General features: G+C 39.4%; 1 protein-coding gene across 21 annotated transcripts in view; it reads right to left on the bottom strand.

Annotated features, from left to right (window-relative positions):
• KTN1 (kinectin 1) overlaps positions 1-18,244 on the bottom strand; it is a 102,830-nt gene extending 84,586 nt beyond the window's left edge. For 8 of the 21 annotated variants that reach the window (XM_072761630.1, XM_072761632.1, XM_072761634.1 and 5 more), the window contains exon 1: positions 18,018-18,244. Coding sequence is in view for 8 of the 21 variants with exons in the window: in XM_026000635.2 (XP_025856420.2) it covers positions 17,082-17,537 (456 nt within the window). In the remaining 13 variants the exon portion in view is untranslated. Of the gene's footprint in view, positions 1-17,059; positions 17,811-18,017 lie in introns of those variants that run through there. The other 13 variants (XM_026000635.2, XM_026000637.2, XM_026000639.2 and 10 more) reach the window with 4 other exon arrangements.
• Positions 18,245-19,099: the final 855 nt, after the last annotated feature.

Here is a 19,099-nt window from a genome sequence, read left to right as displayed (position 1 = left end):
ACTGAGCCACCCAGGGATCCCCCTGATTATTTTTTTCTAAGACAATACAATCTATTCTTCAGTCTACATTTCAATTTCTATACTTCTACAGTCTGTATTTCAATTTTTTAAATGTCATTCCACAATTCCTAATTCTTTTACTTAAGAGGAAGATATAAATTTAGTCTATACAAACAGCAAAATTGTGAATAGCAAAATCTTACACATATCCAAACTGCAAGCACATATAAATTGATGGAACTAAAAAAGAGCAAGGCAACTACTTACATGTTTTCATTTTTGTATTTTTCTGCAACACTTACATAATATATTGATTATTAATCCACAGTGATGTTATACACTTTAAAAAATTAAGAAATGTTCCCATTCCCATTTACCAAAATGAAGCAGTATTTGCTTTTACATTCACAATCTTATAAAGTCACCTTTCTTTCAAACTGTACCTTGAGAACCACAATTTAAAAAAAAATTCACTTAAGACTTTACCTACTTCTTATACAAGGCTTACTCTACACCACTGGAAGTTTAACATGCCAAATGAATAAGTCTCCTATTGATCTGTACCTTCTCTCTTACTGTCTGTAAGCCCAATACAATGCTCCACAAATAGCATGGCATAAATCTATAGAGGAAAAATAAAAAGTTTCCCTCATGATACAAATAATTTCAAAACAGAAGCACCTGGGTGACTCCGTGATTGAGCATCTGCCCTTGACTCAGGTTATGATCCTGATGTCCTGGGACTGAATCCCACACTGGGCCCCGGAAAGGGAGTCTGCTTCTCCCTCTGCCTATGTCTCTGCCTCTCTCTCTCTCTCTCTGTCTCTCATGAATAAATAAATACAATCTTTAAAAATTTTTTTTCAAAACATAAATAGCTTTATACAGGTAATCCTTATGAGCCCCTCGCTTTGGATTTTCTTTCAAAATAAACCTTCATAAATACAATACAATTAATCCTATCTGTGTTCACTACTACTCTGAAAAAATCGAGGACTTTTAATCACAATATGGACTTCATTATAGTGTTCTTGAAGATGAAGACGGAATATATAACAGAAAGTTAAAAATCAAATAGTCCAGCTAAAACTACCATAAACTGGAAGTGGAACTTTTGTATTTTAACACTTAAGCCTGCAACAGCCAAGAAAAAGAAGTTTTGTTTTGGTTTTTGTTTGCTGTTGATACAATTCTTTTAACTCCCAATAAGCAACCTAAACAACAACAACAACAAAAAAAACAGTGAGAAAAGTTACCTTACTAAGAACAATCTCCAAGAAAAACTCAAGTGTCTGAAATTTTACCAACTGAATTCCCACACTCTTCAAGTTGCTTTATAAATTATCTAATTAACATAATTGAAAACACTGAATAGTGAACCTTCAAAATTTGTGATTACAAAGCCTCCCTTCCAGACAACAGAACTATTTAATGCTTCAAAGGTGACCAAATAACAGAAATCTAAAATACAGCCACAAGAAAACAATCTCATTTATAATAGAACCAGAAACAATACTCAGTAAACATAACCAGGAAGTGTGTACACTGAAAGGTGTAAGACAATGAAAGCATTAAAGATACAGATAAACAGAAAGGTATCACATGTTCATGGCATCCATAATGTCCTAGCCTTACATCTATAGATTCAGTGCAATCTCATCAAAATTCTAATGGTACATCTTATAAAAATAGAAAAAACAATCCTAAATTCATATGGAACCACAAAAGACCCTGAATACCCAAAGCAATCTTGAGAAAGAACAAAGCTGGAAGCATCACACTTCCTGACTTACAACTATACTACAAAGCTATAGTAATCAAAACAGTATGGTAGTAGAATAAAAACAGACACATGAAGCAATTGAACAGAAACAAGAGCCCAGAAATAAGCTCACACATTATGTCTCTGGTCAACTAACATTAGACAAAGGTGCTAAAAAAACTCAATAGGGAAAAGACAGTCTCTTCAATAAATAGTGTAGAGAAAACTGGATATTCACATGTAAAAGAATGAAACTGAACCCCTAATCTTACAACAGTCACAAACATCAGTTAGAAATGAATTAAAGACTTAAATGTAAAACCCCTAAAGAATAGGACAAAGTTCCTTGACATTGGTGTTGACAGTGATTTTTAGATGGTACACCAAAAGCACAACCAACAAAAGCAAAAATCAACAAGACTACATCAAACTAAAAAGCTGCTGCATAGCAAAAGAAACAGCAAAATGAAAAAGCAACCTACAAATTAGGTCCAAAATATATATAAACTATCAAGGAAGAGTTAATATCCAAGTTACATAACTCATAGCAAAAAAAAAAATTAATTTAAAAAATGGGCAAAGGATCTGAATGGACATTTTCCCAAAGAAGATAAATAAATGGTCAGAACATGGAAAGGTACTCAATATCACTAGTCATTAGGAAAATGAAAATCAAAACCACAATGATATATCACCTTGCACCTGTCAGAATGGCTATTATCAAAAAGACCAGATAACAAGTGCTGATGAGGATATGAAAATACTTGGTACACTTTGGTAGAACGTAAATTGGTACATCCACTGTGGAAAACAGTACAGAGTTTCCTCAAAAATTAAAAATACTACTACCGGGAATCCTTGGGTGGCTCAGTGGTTTAGCACCTGCCTTCAGCCCAGGGCATGATCCTGGAGTCCGGGGATTAAGTCCCACATCGGGCTCCCAGCATAGAGCCTGCTTCTCCGTCTACTTCTGTCTCTGCCCCTCTCTCTCTCTCTTTCATGAATAAATAAAATATTTTTAAAAAATACAACTACCATATAATCCAGCAATCCCATTTCTGGGTGTATATTCAATGGAAATGAAATCATTATCTCAAAAAAATAGCTACACCTTCATGTTCATTGGTGCATTATTTACAATAGCTAAAACTGGAAACAACCAAAGTGTCTGTTGAGAGATGAATAGATAATGAAAATGGATAAAGAGGGACTCCTGGGTGGCCCAGCGATTGAGTGTCTGCCTTCAGCTCAGGGCGTGATCCCAGCCAGGTCTGGGGATCCAGTCCCACACAGAGCTCCCTGTGAGGAGCCTGCTTCTCCCTCTTATGTCTCTCTCTCTGTGTGTCTCTCATGAATAAAGAAATTAAATCTTAAAAAAAAAAAAAAAAAAAGAATGGATAAAGAAAACACACACACAAATGGAATATTACTCAGCCATAAAAGAGAAGAAAATCCTACCATTTGCAACATGAATGGACCTTAAGGGCATTATGCCAAGCGAAATAAGTGAGACAGAAAGACAACTACTGTAACATCTCACCTATCTGTGGAATCTAAAAAAATAAAATAAAAATAAATAAAAATAAAAACAAAATAAATAAAAAATAAAAAATCCAAACCTGTACATACAGAAAGTAGATTGGTAGTTACAAAGAGACGTGGGAGAATCAGTAAAGGTCAAAGGATACTAGCTTCCAATTACAAGATGAGTATGTTCTGGAGATCTAATGTACAACATGGTGACTACAGTCACCTTAGCAAGGTTTTCAAGAATGAACTCAGGACATTAAACAAAGGATAGGTACATGTGATTCTGAGTTTGAGGTAAGAAGAAACCAAGAGTTCAGAGAGCAAGAGATACCAGTTCTACCTTGAAAAAATTATTCAGTCTGTTAGACTAGCAAAGGATACCTACACTCCAAAACAGACTAAAGAAACATAAGATGAGTGAGATCAACTACCATGACAAGAATCACACTTCAAGGCTTTTGGATTTTCATTGATTGCAATCATAACAAATCAGTGTGATACTAAAATCAATGTGTTCTTATAGAGTTAAATAATACCCAACAAGATTAAAAGAAGGCAGAGTTTTGCAAAGAGAACAGATAACAGAACTAGGGCAGTCAGGACACTGAGCTAAGCATCAAAAAACAAATTAGGAATATAAGAGGTAAAAATGAAGATGAAGATTTCCAATAAGGATGGTTCTATCCCAAACACTTAAAATGATGGAAAAAAGATAAAGATCATCAAAGATATGGCTGAACTCAAAACTAAGATAACATCTCCCTGAATCAGAAACAATAAAAATCCAAAACAGTAACCAATACCTAAATGCAGTGTAGAAAAGAATGGAGGTGACGACCAGATCCTGGCTCTCGAATAGGCAAAAGTATTCAGCTCCTGCAGGTAACAGCAATAGAAATGAACCCGAATCACTACTTGACACCAAGGAGTAGGAATGGGAACAGGAGTTACACATGTTGTGGGCAGGAGGAGAAAGTGGGAAGGAGGGGAGGCAAAGAGAAAGATGAAAAATAACCAGGCTGCAAACCTATTACCTAGAGTTACAGCTCTATAAAAGCTCTGAACTGGAGAGGAAAAAGGACAAAACATCTAGCCTTACAGAAAATTTTAAACAACTCCTTATTATCGAGTATTAAGCTAGTATTCATATCTCCCCAACTACTTTGTAAATATCTTTTCAGTTATTCTGTGTTGACTGATTCATTTATCACCTAGGTTTCTCTTTTTATTATTTGGTTTATCGTTCTCAGAATTTGGGGAGGTGGAAGAACCAGGGAGTTGGTCCTGTAGGGATTCCCAGTATGAATTTTGTGGATGGTATCTTCATAGTATTTAACAAGTTTTTTATCCTTTTATTTCCTATAAATTGGTAAATTTAAAGGCTCCATCAGGGGGCACCTAGGTGGCACAGTCTGTTAAGTGACTGACTCTTGGTTTTGGCTTAGGTTCTGATCTCAGGGTCATGAGATCAAGCCCCTCATGCTCAGGAGTCTCTCCCTCTGCTCCTCTCCTGTGTGAACTACCTCAAATAAATAAATGTTTAAAAAAAAAATAAAGACTACATCAGATTCAGGATTATGACTTGATTGTATGACTATGGCATAGACAGCATGGCATACTTCTAAAAGTAGGTATCTAATGTCCAGATGTCTCCCCCTTTGTAGTGACAATAGCAGCTACTGGTGATCTTTGCCTCAACGTTATTAAGAGATACAAAATGGTGATATTCTATCATTCTTTCTTGATTTGGTAGACTACATCTATAGAAATTTCTCTCCTGATCCCACAAATTGTGGGAATAGGACAAATGTTTATTTACCACATGTCAAAATAATAAGCTGGACCAAGAGCAACTAAGTAAAGGTTTTTTTAAGGTTTAGTTATCATGAATTCACAGGTCAAACATTTCATTTGTCAATTAATTAATTACTATCTTTATCGATGTTCAAATCCCCCGCCCCCCCTTTTGGCCAATGGTATTCAGGATGGCTCTTGTGTTGTTTTGACACTACTACCCTCATAGCCTTGAGTCTGTCTATTGCTGCTGGTATGTTCTAGGCTGTGACAAACAGACCCTATAGAGTAGTCCCCATGGTCCCAACCTCCTGGTAGTCTCACCTTTGTTCAACCTCCTCCTATTAAGTGTGAGACCTGTAACTTGCTTCTAATCAATAAAGTAGGGGAAAGGTAACAGGATCTGAAGGATTACATATACATGATGTAACCTAAGACTATAACCCATTTTATTAGGACACTTTCTCTCCCTCAACGGCTTTGAAGAAGCAAGCTGCCATGCTGTAAGCTGCCTATGAAAAATGGCCATATGGCAAGGAGCTAAGTCAGCTTCCTGGACAACAACTAGCAAGAAACTGAGGCTTTCACTTGGGCAACTTTCAAGGAAATGAATACTACCACCAACCACTTGAACATGGAAGCAGATCTTTCCCTAGCCTAAGCTTCAGATGGCGCCCCAGCCCTGGTCAACTTGGTAACAGTTTTGTGAAACACTGTAGATCTAGTTAAGCAAGGACCCAGTTAAGCAAACTCCTGACCCACAGAAACCATGGTATAATAAACGTGTGTTGTTTTAAATATATAACGTGTGTTCTCTCTATAACCTTATAGTAATATTGTAACACAGAAAGTAATCTTTAATTTGTAGGTTCAGTCTTATACATTTCCTGCCTTAGAAAATGCCCACTCTAAGCACTAGTTTACTTTTGTCATGAAACGTATTTAAAGACTACAATATAGGCACCAGGAGTGTTTCTTTGCTAATAGGTTGATCATTGCTTCTAGGTCTTTTTAGTCAACAGAGCCAAAAAATAGATACATTTTTAATAAGTTAAATTACTGCATGACTCCTACAGATCCTTTCATTCAAACTTAGTAGTATAGCATTTCTACATATTTCACTGACCTTAACACTACATCAGTTTTCAACAATGGCAAAAATCTGTTTTCAACAATACCAATGTAATCACTCATCTCATTTGGCCCACAATGCACACATTACTCAGTACTGGAATAACAATGTATATGTTACTACCAAGACTATGACTGTAATAGTTCAACTTGTTTTCCTTTTTTGCCATCCTTCTTCCATTCTCTTCCCAGAGTACATTCTAATTGGGACATATAGTCAAGTTACCATGTTTTAAAGTCACATGGTATAGTTCACTCTGGTGTTCACCAAGTGAATACGAGTAAGATTCAGTGGTTTCACTTAACTTTGACTTGTAGACATTTTTAAATTTTTGTTTAATAATTACGTAAAATATTTAAATGGCTCCAAAGTCAAGTCTTAAGAAAAAGGAAAATTCAAAGCATGGATTATAGTCTTGTACTTTCTACACTATGCTTCTGTCCCCCATAAGTAACCATCATTTAGATTTCATTTCTCTTCTACTTTTTTAAAGCCATCTTTTCTAAAGATTTATTTATTTGACAGAGAAAGTGAGAGAGTGTGAGCGGGCATGAGGCAGCAGGAGAAGCAGGCTTCCCGCCGAGCATGGCTCCATCCTAGGACTCTAACATCATGACCTGAGCCAAAGGCAGACACTTAACCAACTGAGCCATCTAGGTACCCCCCCACACACACACATACATTCTCTTCTATTTTTAATAAGAGCAATATATATATATATATATATATATATACACACACACACACACACACACACACACATATATCTTCTCCTTTCTTATTCTTAGTACAGGATTGTATATTAAAAACACTTATAACCACTTCTTTCTTTTTCTTTTCACTGTGACTAGAGATATAGTGAGCCTGGGTGAAACTGAAAATAACTTATAATGGTACAGGGAGTTAGCACTGATGGAAAAAAAAAGTGTTAAAAAATCTCCAAGCCTAACAAACCAAAATTCCAAACCACAGGAAGAAATTTAATGATGGGGGTGGGGTCAATAAAGTTATTAACACCAAATGGTATTAGTTTTATAAAATAGTCTTCACAAAGATTTTTAAATTTGAACACGTTGAAGATGTTAGAGAGATAAGAGATTCCTTTTTTAAAGTAGCAAAAAGATTACAGAGAAAAAAAGAAAAGAACGGAAACAGGTGTATTTGAAAAAGCAACTCCAAATCTAAGAAATGAAAACTGTAGATAGTGGCATATAGATTCAACAGACAAAATGGAAGTCTATGCTGAACAGAGCAGAATTGGAAACTACTGCAGAGTACTGACTGAATTCACCTAGTATGAGGCATAAAAAAAAAAAAAAGGGAAAAAAACTGAAAGAGCAATTAATATACAAAGACCCCACTTAGGTCTTTCAAAAGAGAAGTGAAAATACAAGCCATATTTAAAGAGCCAAGAATTTTCCTAACTTGAAAGATCGGATTCCTCAAATTATACATATACCCTTAATACTAGTTGGATATAGATAAGTTTGTCCACACTTACAGGGCACTGTGGTGAAATTGCAAAATACCAAGCACAAAGAGCTGCTACTTAAGGAAATAATTAACCAGACAATAATTCACAACAATGTCCATAACAATTCAGGAAAACCACATGCAAACACTGGCATCACTAAAATGTTTACAAATCTCTTATAATGTCACATGGGGTGAGTGAAGACGTTCAAGTTACCTATACTTTGGGCAGCCCCAGTGGCTCAGCGGTTTAGCGCCGCCTGCAGCCCAGGGCGTGATCCTGGGGACCTGGGATAGAGTCCCACTGTCAGGCTCCTTGCATGGAGCCTGCTTCTCCCTCTGCCTCTGTCTCTGCCTCTGCCTCTCTCTCTTTCTCCTCCCTGTGTATTCTCACGAATAAATAAATAAAATCTTAAAAAAAAAAAAAGTTACCTATACTTTATCCATACTTTAACATTCTTACATAATTATTTTCTTACAACTCTAAAAGCAAGCTATAGACCATGCACAAAACTATTAACTCAAAGACTTATTTCAAAGCATCTAGTAAATTCACACATTTTAGCCTTAAAAAACAAACTGAAATGCTAAGCAGTAAAATTTTAGAGAAAACAGTAGCATAAAAAAAGAAGAAATAAAAATCAATTCTAGGCAAAGAATTGTGAAAGACAACATAAAAGGACATATAAGAGTACCTTTATAACATTGAGGTAGGGAAGGATTTCCTAAGACACAAAGTATAAATCGTAAAAGGAAAATACTGATAAATTCAACTAAATTAAAATTTTTAACTTTTATTAACACACTATACAAGAAGACCAAAAAAAAAAAAAAAAAAAAAGACGACGACAAGTCACAAAGTGAGAGAAGACATTTGTGATACTAATCAGCAAAGAACATATTCAGAACATATACAGAACTCCTGTCAATCAAAAAGGAAAAACAGGGGCACCTGGGTGGTTCAGTGGTTGAGCACCTATCTGCCTTTGGCTCAGGTCATGATCCTGGGGTCCTGGGATCAAGTCCCACATGGCGCTCCCCGCAGAGAGCCTGTGTCTCCCTCTGCCTATGTCTCTGCCTTTCTTTGTGTCTCTCATGAATAAATAAATAAATAAAATCTTAAAAAAAAAAAAAAAAAAAAAGATAAACAGCCATTCCAGAGAAAAGAAAAAAATGGCCAGTACACATTAGAAAATATGTCTCCTCTCAGTAAGCATTAGTGCAGAATCCACAAGGGATCATTTCATTAGGGTATCTAACTTTAGTATTTGCCAATTTGGAAACCACCGAAATGCCCATGAACAGGTAATAAAGTGAAAAATACTCACACAATGAAATCTCCATGCAGCAGTGAAAGTGAATGAATAAGAGCTATATATAACATGGTGGAAGAATATCAGGACCATAAAGCTAAGGGTAAACAGAAGTTGTAAATAAACTCATTCAGAAGGATCTCAATTATAAAGTTCAAAAACAAAACAAAAAAAAGTTAGGAATATATGTGGCAAAACTAAAAAAAAAAAAAAATTAAAAGTTAGGATAACATTCTTAACTGGATATTAGGTACAGGCTCTTCACTATATCCTTACTCTTTATCTTACATATATTTTATGAATATTTTTATGTACTTAATTTTAAAAGAAAAAAATTTAAATAAAACTGATGAAAGGTACACAGGTATTTAGTACAGGGCTATTTCTTTTATATTTAATCTTTAAATTATAGACAGTCTCTTGTATACCTGAATCATTCAATATGTTTTAACTCTCAACAAAATAGAAAGATAACAAGTACAAAGAGGTAAACATAAATTTAAAACTAACAAGCTGGGCAGCCTGGGTGGCTCAGCGATTTAGCACCACCTTCAGCCCAGGGTGTGATCCTGGAGACCCAGGATCAAGTCCAGCGTCGGGCTCCCCGCATGGAGCCTGCTTCTCCCTCTGCCTGTGTCTCTGCCTCCCTTCTCTGTCTCTCTCTGTCTCTCATGAATAAATAAATAAAATCTTTTAAATAAATAAATAAATCTATCTATCTAACAAGCAAACAGGCATATGCTTTCCTGCTTCTTAATTTTATAAATTATGACAGTGCTAAGCACCTCTCGAAAGTTATACTATAGAACAAATCCAACCCCCATCTCCCTTTTTAATTTTTAAAAAAAAAATTTTTTTAAAGCAAATACTTCAAAATATAAGAAAGTTCTAAAATCTTTACAAAAATACCCAGGATTTTCTTGACTAGCGCAAAGCTACCTTAAGAAATCAGATATAGTAACCCAGAGTAATAACTGCTGAAACTCCCTACACAAAAAGTAGTATGTTATTTTAGAGGCACCACGTGGTTCAGTTGGTGAAGTGATTTGACTCTTGATTTGGGGGTTGTGAATTTGAGCCCTATGCTGGGTGTAGAGATTACTTTTAAAAAGAAAAATAAAATCTTTTGAAAAGTAGTATGTTATTTTAAATGCTGCTGGGATGTTTTGCTTAAATAAAACTGAAAGCATATAGAATATAATTACTCATTTATGCCAGATAAATAATGCGAAACAAGGAGACAAGAATTCAGCCTTACTGAATTTTACAGTTATTCTATGTTTATTTATAAAGTATTTCTTTTATCCCCTACCCCTATCGGAGAAGGTAAATGCATGGGTTATATCTTCCAAGGCTATGGAATATATATGGGTTATATAATTCCAAGGCTAATCTTAAGTGTATATTTTACTTGAAAAGTACCCCAAAAATTTCAAGTCCAGAAAGACTTCATTCAAGTTAAAACTAAATGTAATTTTTTAGACACTCCCCCACCCCCAACCACCAAAGGAGCAAAATAACGAAGTCACTTTTACAAAGGATCCAATTTAAACTTAAAATTACAGTTAACATCTAGGTCAAGCTCAAAGCGCTTTAAGAAATGACGCCCATTCATCAGGAACAGTGTACCAACCACAAGTATTATACACCATAGTACCTGAAACTACCCAGAAATGAAGAGTACCAAATGATATGACAAGCTTGAGAAATTCACATCCCAGAAATCAAAAACGTCAGTCAACCTCAGACATTCAAGTTATAAAAACGGTAGAAGAATTATAGAGCACATTTCAAATAAACATGACTTCCCAATAAACTAAGTAAGTACAAGTCAGAAGCAACATAAATGAATTTAACCTGTGTGTGGATATTAAAAATATAAGAAAACATCTTAAACGTTCAGCAACACAGCATTCAGAACACTTGGGAGCTTTCGATGTACAGCTTAGCTTGTTCAAGTTTATTTCAAAGATAACTAGATCTCAACACATGTAATCACTAAATTATGTATACATTTTACTCAGAACACTTACATTACTGATCAACAAAGTTAACTGGAACTGTGCACAGATATATTTTTGCTGAAATTTGTGTATTAAGTAGTTTTCCATTCAGCTCTCAAGAGTAACCCAGAAACCCTTACTCTCGAAGTCTCATTTTACACGTCATTTCACGTAAATCAACTAGCAATACTATAAAGGAGAATGGCACAAAGAACTAGCAGAAGGCTCAGTGAGTCCCAATCATGTTCAATCAAGCAACTCATTCATCATTAAATCGAATGCCACCTACTTGGGACCCCTGGATGGCTCAGCAGTCTAGCGCCTGCCTTCGGCCCAGGGCGTGATCCTGGAGTCCCGGGACAGATACCTGCATCAAGCTCCCTGCACAGAGCCTGCTTCTCCCTCTGCCTGTGTCTCTGCCTCTCTCTCTCTCTCTGTGTCTCTCATGAATAAATTAAAAAAAAAAAAAAAAAAGAATGCCATCTACCAGAAATAGAATTGGTCTATTGGTAAACAAGACAAAGTTCCTGTGTCATAGTGCTTATAAGTGACACAGCTATCAAGCATATAAATAAACATATACTACAATGTTAGGTAGTAACTAATCAATGAAAAAAAATGTAAGGCTGGGATAAAAAATAGAGTATATATTTTAGATGGGGTGACAACAGTTGGCCTTTCTGATATAACCACTGAGCAATGCCTACAAGATCACATGGCAGTAACTTATAATACATACTCATAGGAACTGAAACTGAAAAGACTTCTTGGAATCTAAAAAGATCATGGTCTACCTATTTTCTAAATAAAAATATAAAAAATCTGTAACATTAATGTAGCTTTCTAACACCTAACAGAAAATTGCACAGAGACAGTACTTTATTTACTTTTAAGTAATCTCTATGCCCAACGTGGGGCTTGAACTCATGACCCCAAGATCAAGAGTGGCACACTCCACCAACTGAGCCAGCCAAACACTCCATTATTAATATTGGTGGTGGTTTGTTGTTATTATTGTTTAGAAAGCATTCTTACAAAACAGCTCAATGAGTGAGGATGGACTCTAGAATCAGAATACCTCAGTTCACATTCAAGTTCTTCCTCTTACTTGCTCTATGGACAAATTATTAAACCTATCTCCCTAGTTTCCACCAAATAGTACCTGTCTCATATAAAATTGTTTGAAATGACAAAATATAGTTCTGCACCTAAAGTGTTAACAGAGACTTACAGCAAATAAGCACTCTAATAATTAGCTATCCCTTATGTAGCAACTAGTAAGATAATACAAGCCAGGTAAATGAGCCTTAGGGAGGTTAACACACAGTAAGGGGTACTAACTAGCAAAACCAAAACTAAGCTCTTCAGACTCCCTAGCACCCATGCTTTTTCCATTATGCCACACATTACACATAGTGAAAAAAAGAAACTTGCATAAAATCTGGGAGTTATTAAAGTTTAAGACCTGTAGATCTCTACGTATGGACTTCTAGCTTATTTCACTAGACCAGACTGTTTCCCTGGCAACTTAAATGACTCATGTGCAAAAATAAGTAATAATTGTCCCATGTTCTCCAGTGAGAATGTAGCATAACATCAGACCTCTTGATAGACAATTACTAAAAATCATTTAAGTTCTGATAACTAATCTAACATTTTAACTAACCAGTCAAAATAAAGAAATGTGGATTAAGGACATTTTCCTCTAGTAATTGTAGGCTAAGAAGCTATGGCCCTTATGAAATGTATTCAATATGGAAGCTATCTTAAAGGACCTCTCTCACTGGAGTACTGACATCCTTCCCCTTGGTAAAAATACATGGGCTGGTGTCTACAGAAAGCTAAATGTTCCTGGTGAGCAGTCTACTCTCCTATACACTCACTTATTTCTATAAATTCATTAAATAGTAGAATAAAAACAGAAGCTGTTATTTCTTTTAAAACTATGTTACATTCTTTGGAAGGCCTTGATGAATGAGTGGAAAATCCAGAATGATTTTTGACTTGGAAAGTTTCCCAGTGCCTACATTTTCATTCCATTTTAAAGAAACAAATACTAGAAACCAAAGGCAATGGTTTTAGGGTACAATTTATAGAAAAAAGATCAGGAACCCCTACTAAAGACAAGAGATTGATCCAAATAAAAAGAAAGACAAAAATAAATGTTTTAAGTTAAAACAAAACACTTAAGGTACACAAATATTTGAGTTTGTGTTAAAACACAACTTTTTAAGTTACCTAACCAATGATCCTAATCACAGAGGGAAGGTCCAGAAGAGTTCCACATCACTACCTCCACCAAGGTATTCCCAGAGGCCTCCTGCCACTTTTCTTTGGTTCTCTGTTCCTAGGAAATGAGCAAACTGAAAACTATATGTGTTCAAGAATGAGGTATCACAATAAGAAATTGCAGGATAAGGAATTAATTCACATATAATGAACAGATAGTTATTTAATAAATCTTTATTGAACATCTGCCCAAGACTCTTAGGATCCATCAATAAACAAAACAGACAAATGGCCCTGCCTTCACAGTCGTTACATTATAGTATATGTTTGGGGCAGAGAGGAGAGCGAATGAATACAATCAACAAGGAAATTATATAGTGTGTTGGAAGGTGGCAAGTGCCATGAAGAAAACAGAGCAGGATATAGGGATCACTAAATAGGGGAGTGCAGCTTTATCCTTTTTAAAGATTTATTTGAGAGAGAGAACCCATGTGCACATACATGGGGTGAGGTGGGTGGGGAGGGGGGACAGAGGGAGAGAGAGAGAAAAACTCCAGCAGACTAATTCAAGCAGACTCCCCAACTGAGTGCAGTCTGACTAGGGAGCTCCATCTTGCCACCCTGAGACCACCACGTGAGCCAAAACCAAGAGCTGAATGCTTAACCAACTGAGCCACCCAGGCACCACAGGGGAATGCAGATTTAAATAAAGCAGTTAGACTTTTTTAAAAACATTTGGGGCAGCCCTGGTGGCCTGGGATCAAGTCTCACGTCCAGCTTCCTGCATGGAGCCTGCTTCTCCCTCTGCCTGTGTCTCTGCCTCTCTTTCTCTCTCATGAATAAATAAAAATCTTAAAAAAAAAAAAAAAAAAAAAAAAAAAAAACATTAGAAGGACAAAGATTTGAAGGAGTTGGCCATGCTGATATCTTAGGGAAAAAGTGATCCAAGGAAGGACAACAGTCAATTTAAAGGCCTTATGACAGCCAGTGGGGCTGGAGGGAAATAAGCAGGAGGCAGAGTAGTAGCTAACTTGAGAAGTAAAGAATAGGAAGAGTAGATTCTATAAGGCATTGCGGACCATACTGACTTTGGCCTTTACTCTGCATAGGAGAAGTCACTGCAGTGTTTTGAGAAGTGATAGGATCTGTTTGCTGAGTTGAAAGAGACCTAGGGAGCTAGTGAAGAAGCAGGAAGACCAGTCAGGAGGCTAATTGCAGAAATCTAGGTAAAGATAAAATGGCTTGAACCAACCTAGCAAGCAATACAGGTGGTAAGAAGTGACTTTATTCTGGATATATTCCCCAAGATGAGAAAGTCAAGTGTAACCAACAAAAGAGTAAATCAGGAGTGACTCCAACTATTTTTTTTTCCTTTGCCTGAATGTTGGGTGGGGCTGCCATCAAATGCGATAGAGCAGACCAGACCGTAGGGTTTAAAGAGAAAGATGGAAGGTCGGTTTGAGTGGACTACTTCAACTACAAATGGAAATGCAGAACAGGTTGTCTGCAGTAAAGAAGGAAAGCCTGGCTTGGAAATACAAATATGGAAGCCATCAGCATATAGGTATTTAAAGCCATGACATTGGATGAGATCACCAGGGAATATAAAAAGAAAAGTGAACCAAGGCCTGAGCACTTCCACTTCAAGAGTAGAGGATGAATCATAAGGCAGAAAGACCAAAGCAATTAGTGAGAGAAATCCAAAAGCAATGTCCTGGAAGGAGGGGAGTATAAACCAATTAAGTTCCACTTACTGTACAAATCATTTTCTGAAACCAGATTTAAGTTAAAAGTTCTTAATCCACTTGTAGCAGTTAAGGTGACAAGTAAAATAGCAAATCACAACGTTTTCAAAAGGAGTAGAACATTTCTTAAATAATTACTAAGAATATTCTATTTCCTATTGGGAGTCTCTACTAAAACTACTCTTAGTACTAAAAGTACATTTTGCCTATTTTATCTTTTTAACATTAAAGTCTATACTATCGGAGGAGAGGATAGCCTAAATGGTTTGCAGTGCTCTCTCTCTCTCAAAGACCAAAAAAAAAAAAAAAATTTAAATAGCGAGTCAACAGTCTGGCATGCAAACAATTATAAATTATCATTACTTTTCTTTTTCTAGAGCTCAGATACAGCAAGTTAAGTTAAACAAACTCCTTAGGTTCATAGTACTTAAGATTTTTCCCATTTAATTCTGTTTATAGAAAAAGTAGCTTATACCCTTATCTAAACCAATGTTTTCCCTTTGATTTGCACATAAACATTTTTCAGATCAGAACATCCAAAGTCATGTTCACAAAAATTGAAAAAGAAAGCAATGAAACTCTATGCATGAGTGATCAATCCCATTTATAAAGAACCTGTCACTTGCTTCTAACCTCTAGGCATACTCTGGATTTAACTAAATCTTAACTATATAGTTATATACTTTGAAATAACTTAAAAACAAAGAGTACAAGAACAAGCAGTTTCTAAGATGTTAACCTCAAATAATTGAATGTTCCTGCAAAGCACGGTCTCTCCATTTCTTTATTACATATTAGAAGTCAGATACCTGAAAAACCCAAAACCTTCCTGGAAACATTAAGTTTACTAACAATTTAAATTTTTACAATGTATTATGAGATCTTTTAGATTACAACTTTCTTTGCTATACAAAAATTGTAATAAACATTCAATTAAAAGTACATCTTCCATATTTTTTCAAGTAAAATTCCATTTTTACTTTAGTAACAGTAACAATCTTAACATGAATCCTTTAGAAGTTAAGCCTCAAAAAAGCTTTCACTTCTCAGGCCCTTTAGAAAAGCTATATTGACTGTTATTTCACATCTAATTATTAAAACGTTTTCCCTACTGAAAGTAGACTCAAGCCTACAAACTAGAAGACTTGGGATGAGAGACTGAAGAAAACATCCGCATCAAGCAGAAGCGACACTGATGCTAAGGGATGATACAGAAAAAAGCCATATATTAATGGCTATTCATAATGTTGACCCTGAGTCTTCAAGAAAGAGTTACGTAATACTGGATGTCCCTTATCATTTTAAAGTGCTTAAATGCATTGAAGAAAATTTTTCATTAGGCTTTCCTGTATTTTAAGTTTCAGTATGAGTCTCAGAAAGGTAAACACTTCACTCTCCAAGCACACCTGACAGAGATACTGTTATGACTGCTCATGCAGCCAAACTAGAAAAGTCATTTCTAATTCAACGTTACAGAGGAAAATGGATTTTTTTCTTAGAACCTACAAACAATAAGCCCAGCTATTTCTTGTTAGATCCTAGAACTAAAAGGAGACGGACGGGGGCAGCTTGTTTCTCAGAGAACACAGTAAACACGACAGTCGGTAGTAAAGCAGGGTATCCATCCCAAATACAGGTCAGCTCCAGAGTGCTCAGTGTTATCCTTGGGAAAGATCATTCCGTTTCTCCTAAGAAACCGTTTTCTGGCCAAGCCGGAGGACAGTGTTGCCATTTGCCGGCTAGGTGAGGTAGAGAGAAAAAGCGCAACCTAACTTAGCAAGAATTCAAACTTTAGGTCTATTTCTGTGCAATTCGACATGCTTCGTTTACCTCAAGGTATTGATCTACGGCAGGGTACGGGCGTCCAAAATTTTCAGGACTTTCCACAAAGCATCTCAAAAAAAAAAAAAAAAAAAAGAAAGAAAGAAAAAAAAAAAACCCCTACAACTTTGAACAGTTAGCTCTTGCAGGCAGCGCTTATTCCCAGGTCTGCCAAGGCATCCCCTTCTGACACAGGCCCGACTGCGAACGTCGATCCCTCCCTCCCTCCCTCCCTCCCAAGCGAAGGAAGGGCTCACATTCAGCAGCGCGGTCCCCAACCTGAGCAAGCTGCAGCTGGACGCGGTTAGGACGCCGCTGCCCCGCGACGCGAGCCGCTCGTCTCCGCCGCACACACGCTCCTCCGGGACAAACGTGCGCCGCGGCACATCCCACACCAGGTGTCTGATGACCCAACGACTTTTCTAGGCTGCCGGTTTGGTTTTCGGCCGAGATCCCCAAACGCCAAGAAAATCTCATTGTTGGAAAAGGAGGGGGAGGGGGAGGGGGAGCCACTGAGGAAGGACACACCCCTCGGGGAGAGGAAGGGGTAACTTCCCCCGTCTCGAGGGCGGGCCACACGTTTTCCCCAAGTCCCCTCACGCCGCTTTCCCAGCCCCAACCGCCCCCCCGCCGCGACCCGGGGACGCGCACACGGCGGTGGGAGGGGGCCTGGGAAGGCGGCAGCGCCGGTCCCCTAAGTATCCGGAGGGGCAGCGAGGACCCAAATTCCAGCATGGCGTAAGCATGGCCCAGCTCCGGCCCGCGGACGGGCTCCCTCTGTCCGGCGGCCGAGGCGGCGGTAATCCGCCTTCCTCCTGGGGGCCCTGAGGCCCAGCTAAAAATAGGCGCCTCGGTCACCCCAGGGCCCTCTCCGGCCAACCTCGCACCGGGAGACGTCCCCAGGGGACTCGCAGCCGCGCAGCCCGGCTCGGGTCGGGCCCTGGGCGGCCCCTCGGAGCCCCCGCCGCGGCGGCCCGGCTCAGGCTGAAGCCCCACCAGCGGCGCCCCGGCGCCCTAGGCCTACGCGGCGGCGGCGGCGACGGCGGCGGCGGCGCAGGCGGCGCAGGCGGAGTCCGGGCCCCGGGCCGCGCCCCCCGTGCGGCGCGGCCCTCCGCCCCCCCCCCCCCCCGGGACACCGCGGCCGGCAGCGCCCTCTCCCCCGCCAACCCCGCGCGGTCCCCGCGGCCGGCGGCCGGCCCGGCGCGGCCTGCTCACCCTTATCCTGCGCAGCCGGGGAAGGAGACCGGGAGGACGCGGCGGCGCGGGCAGCACAGCCCGGGCCGCCCGCTCCGAGGCGCCGCCGCCGCAGTTGCTCAGGTGCCGTCGCGCCGCCCGGGAGGAAACGGGCGGCTGCGGGGCGGGGCGGGGCGGCCCCCGGCACGTCCCGGCGTCTGGGCCGGCGGTGCCCGGAGACCGGCCCCTTAAAGGCACAGGCGCCGCCGCCTCGGCCCCGCCCCCCTGCGCGCGCGCGTCCGCCAGCTCCCGTAAGCCCCGGCGTGCCGCAGGCTCGGGATTCCGGGGCTTCCCCCCACCCGGGCGGCGTCCCGCAGCTGCGTGGCGGGTGGGAGCCCGGGGTCGGGAGGCTGGGCGGAACTCCCGGCTTCATTCCTTCGCCCTGCTCTGGTCCTCTCGCCCTCTCCCTCCTTCGCCCAAAGCTGGTTTCGTCTTGCACGGCCCTCCCACTGAAGAACCACCTGGCCCCCTACGCTGGATGGTTTTTTTTTTTAAACCTTAACCAAATGGTACCCGATTTCACCCTGCCCGTCCTAGATTTCCTCCCAGAAATCACTGGAAAACGAAATCTTCCCCCTCCTCCGTCTCCAGAGTTTCTCTGAATTCTCCTTCGGGTAACCCCAGCTTCAGGCGGAGAGAGAGAGATTAGAAACCGACCCAAACAAATTGTGTGCAAATATTATGAAGCTGTTGTGTCTGCCAGCTGGTGGCCCTTCCTTCAGCCAGAGTAAATAACGCGGAGCTGCAGCGGGAAGGAGAGGCTGCCCGAACCCCTGCTGATTAGCTTGCTCTTTGCTGAGAGGATAGCAGCGATCTTCCTAGTCTACCGGCAAAGGCGATGCTCATCAGTCTCTTGCAAAATGCCAGGCACTACCCAGACCATACACAGATACCCCAAACTCTCCTCGAACGTTATGAGAACTCAGAATGATTTCAACGCTTTTAGAGCGTAGACTGAGATCACTAAAATTAGGACTTGTCACTAACTCCTCCCCTTACATCCTGACCCAGGGGGAATAGAAGCAATCTGTAAGGAATGAACATCAGAACAGTTCCTACACCAA

Source organism: Vulpes vulpes, chromosome 6 (genome assembly GCF_048418805.1).
Source record: "Vulpes vulpes isolate BD-2025 chromosome 6, VulVul3, whole genome shotgun sequence".
Classification (NCBI taxonomy): domain Eukaryota; kingdom Metazoa; phylum Chordata; class Mammalia; order Carnivora; family Canidae; genus Vulpes; species Vulpes vulpes.
Note: the sequence above shows the minus strand (reverse complement) of the source record. Positions and strands in the feature narration are given on the sequence as shown.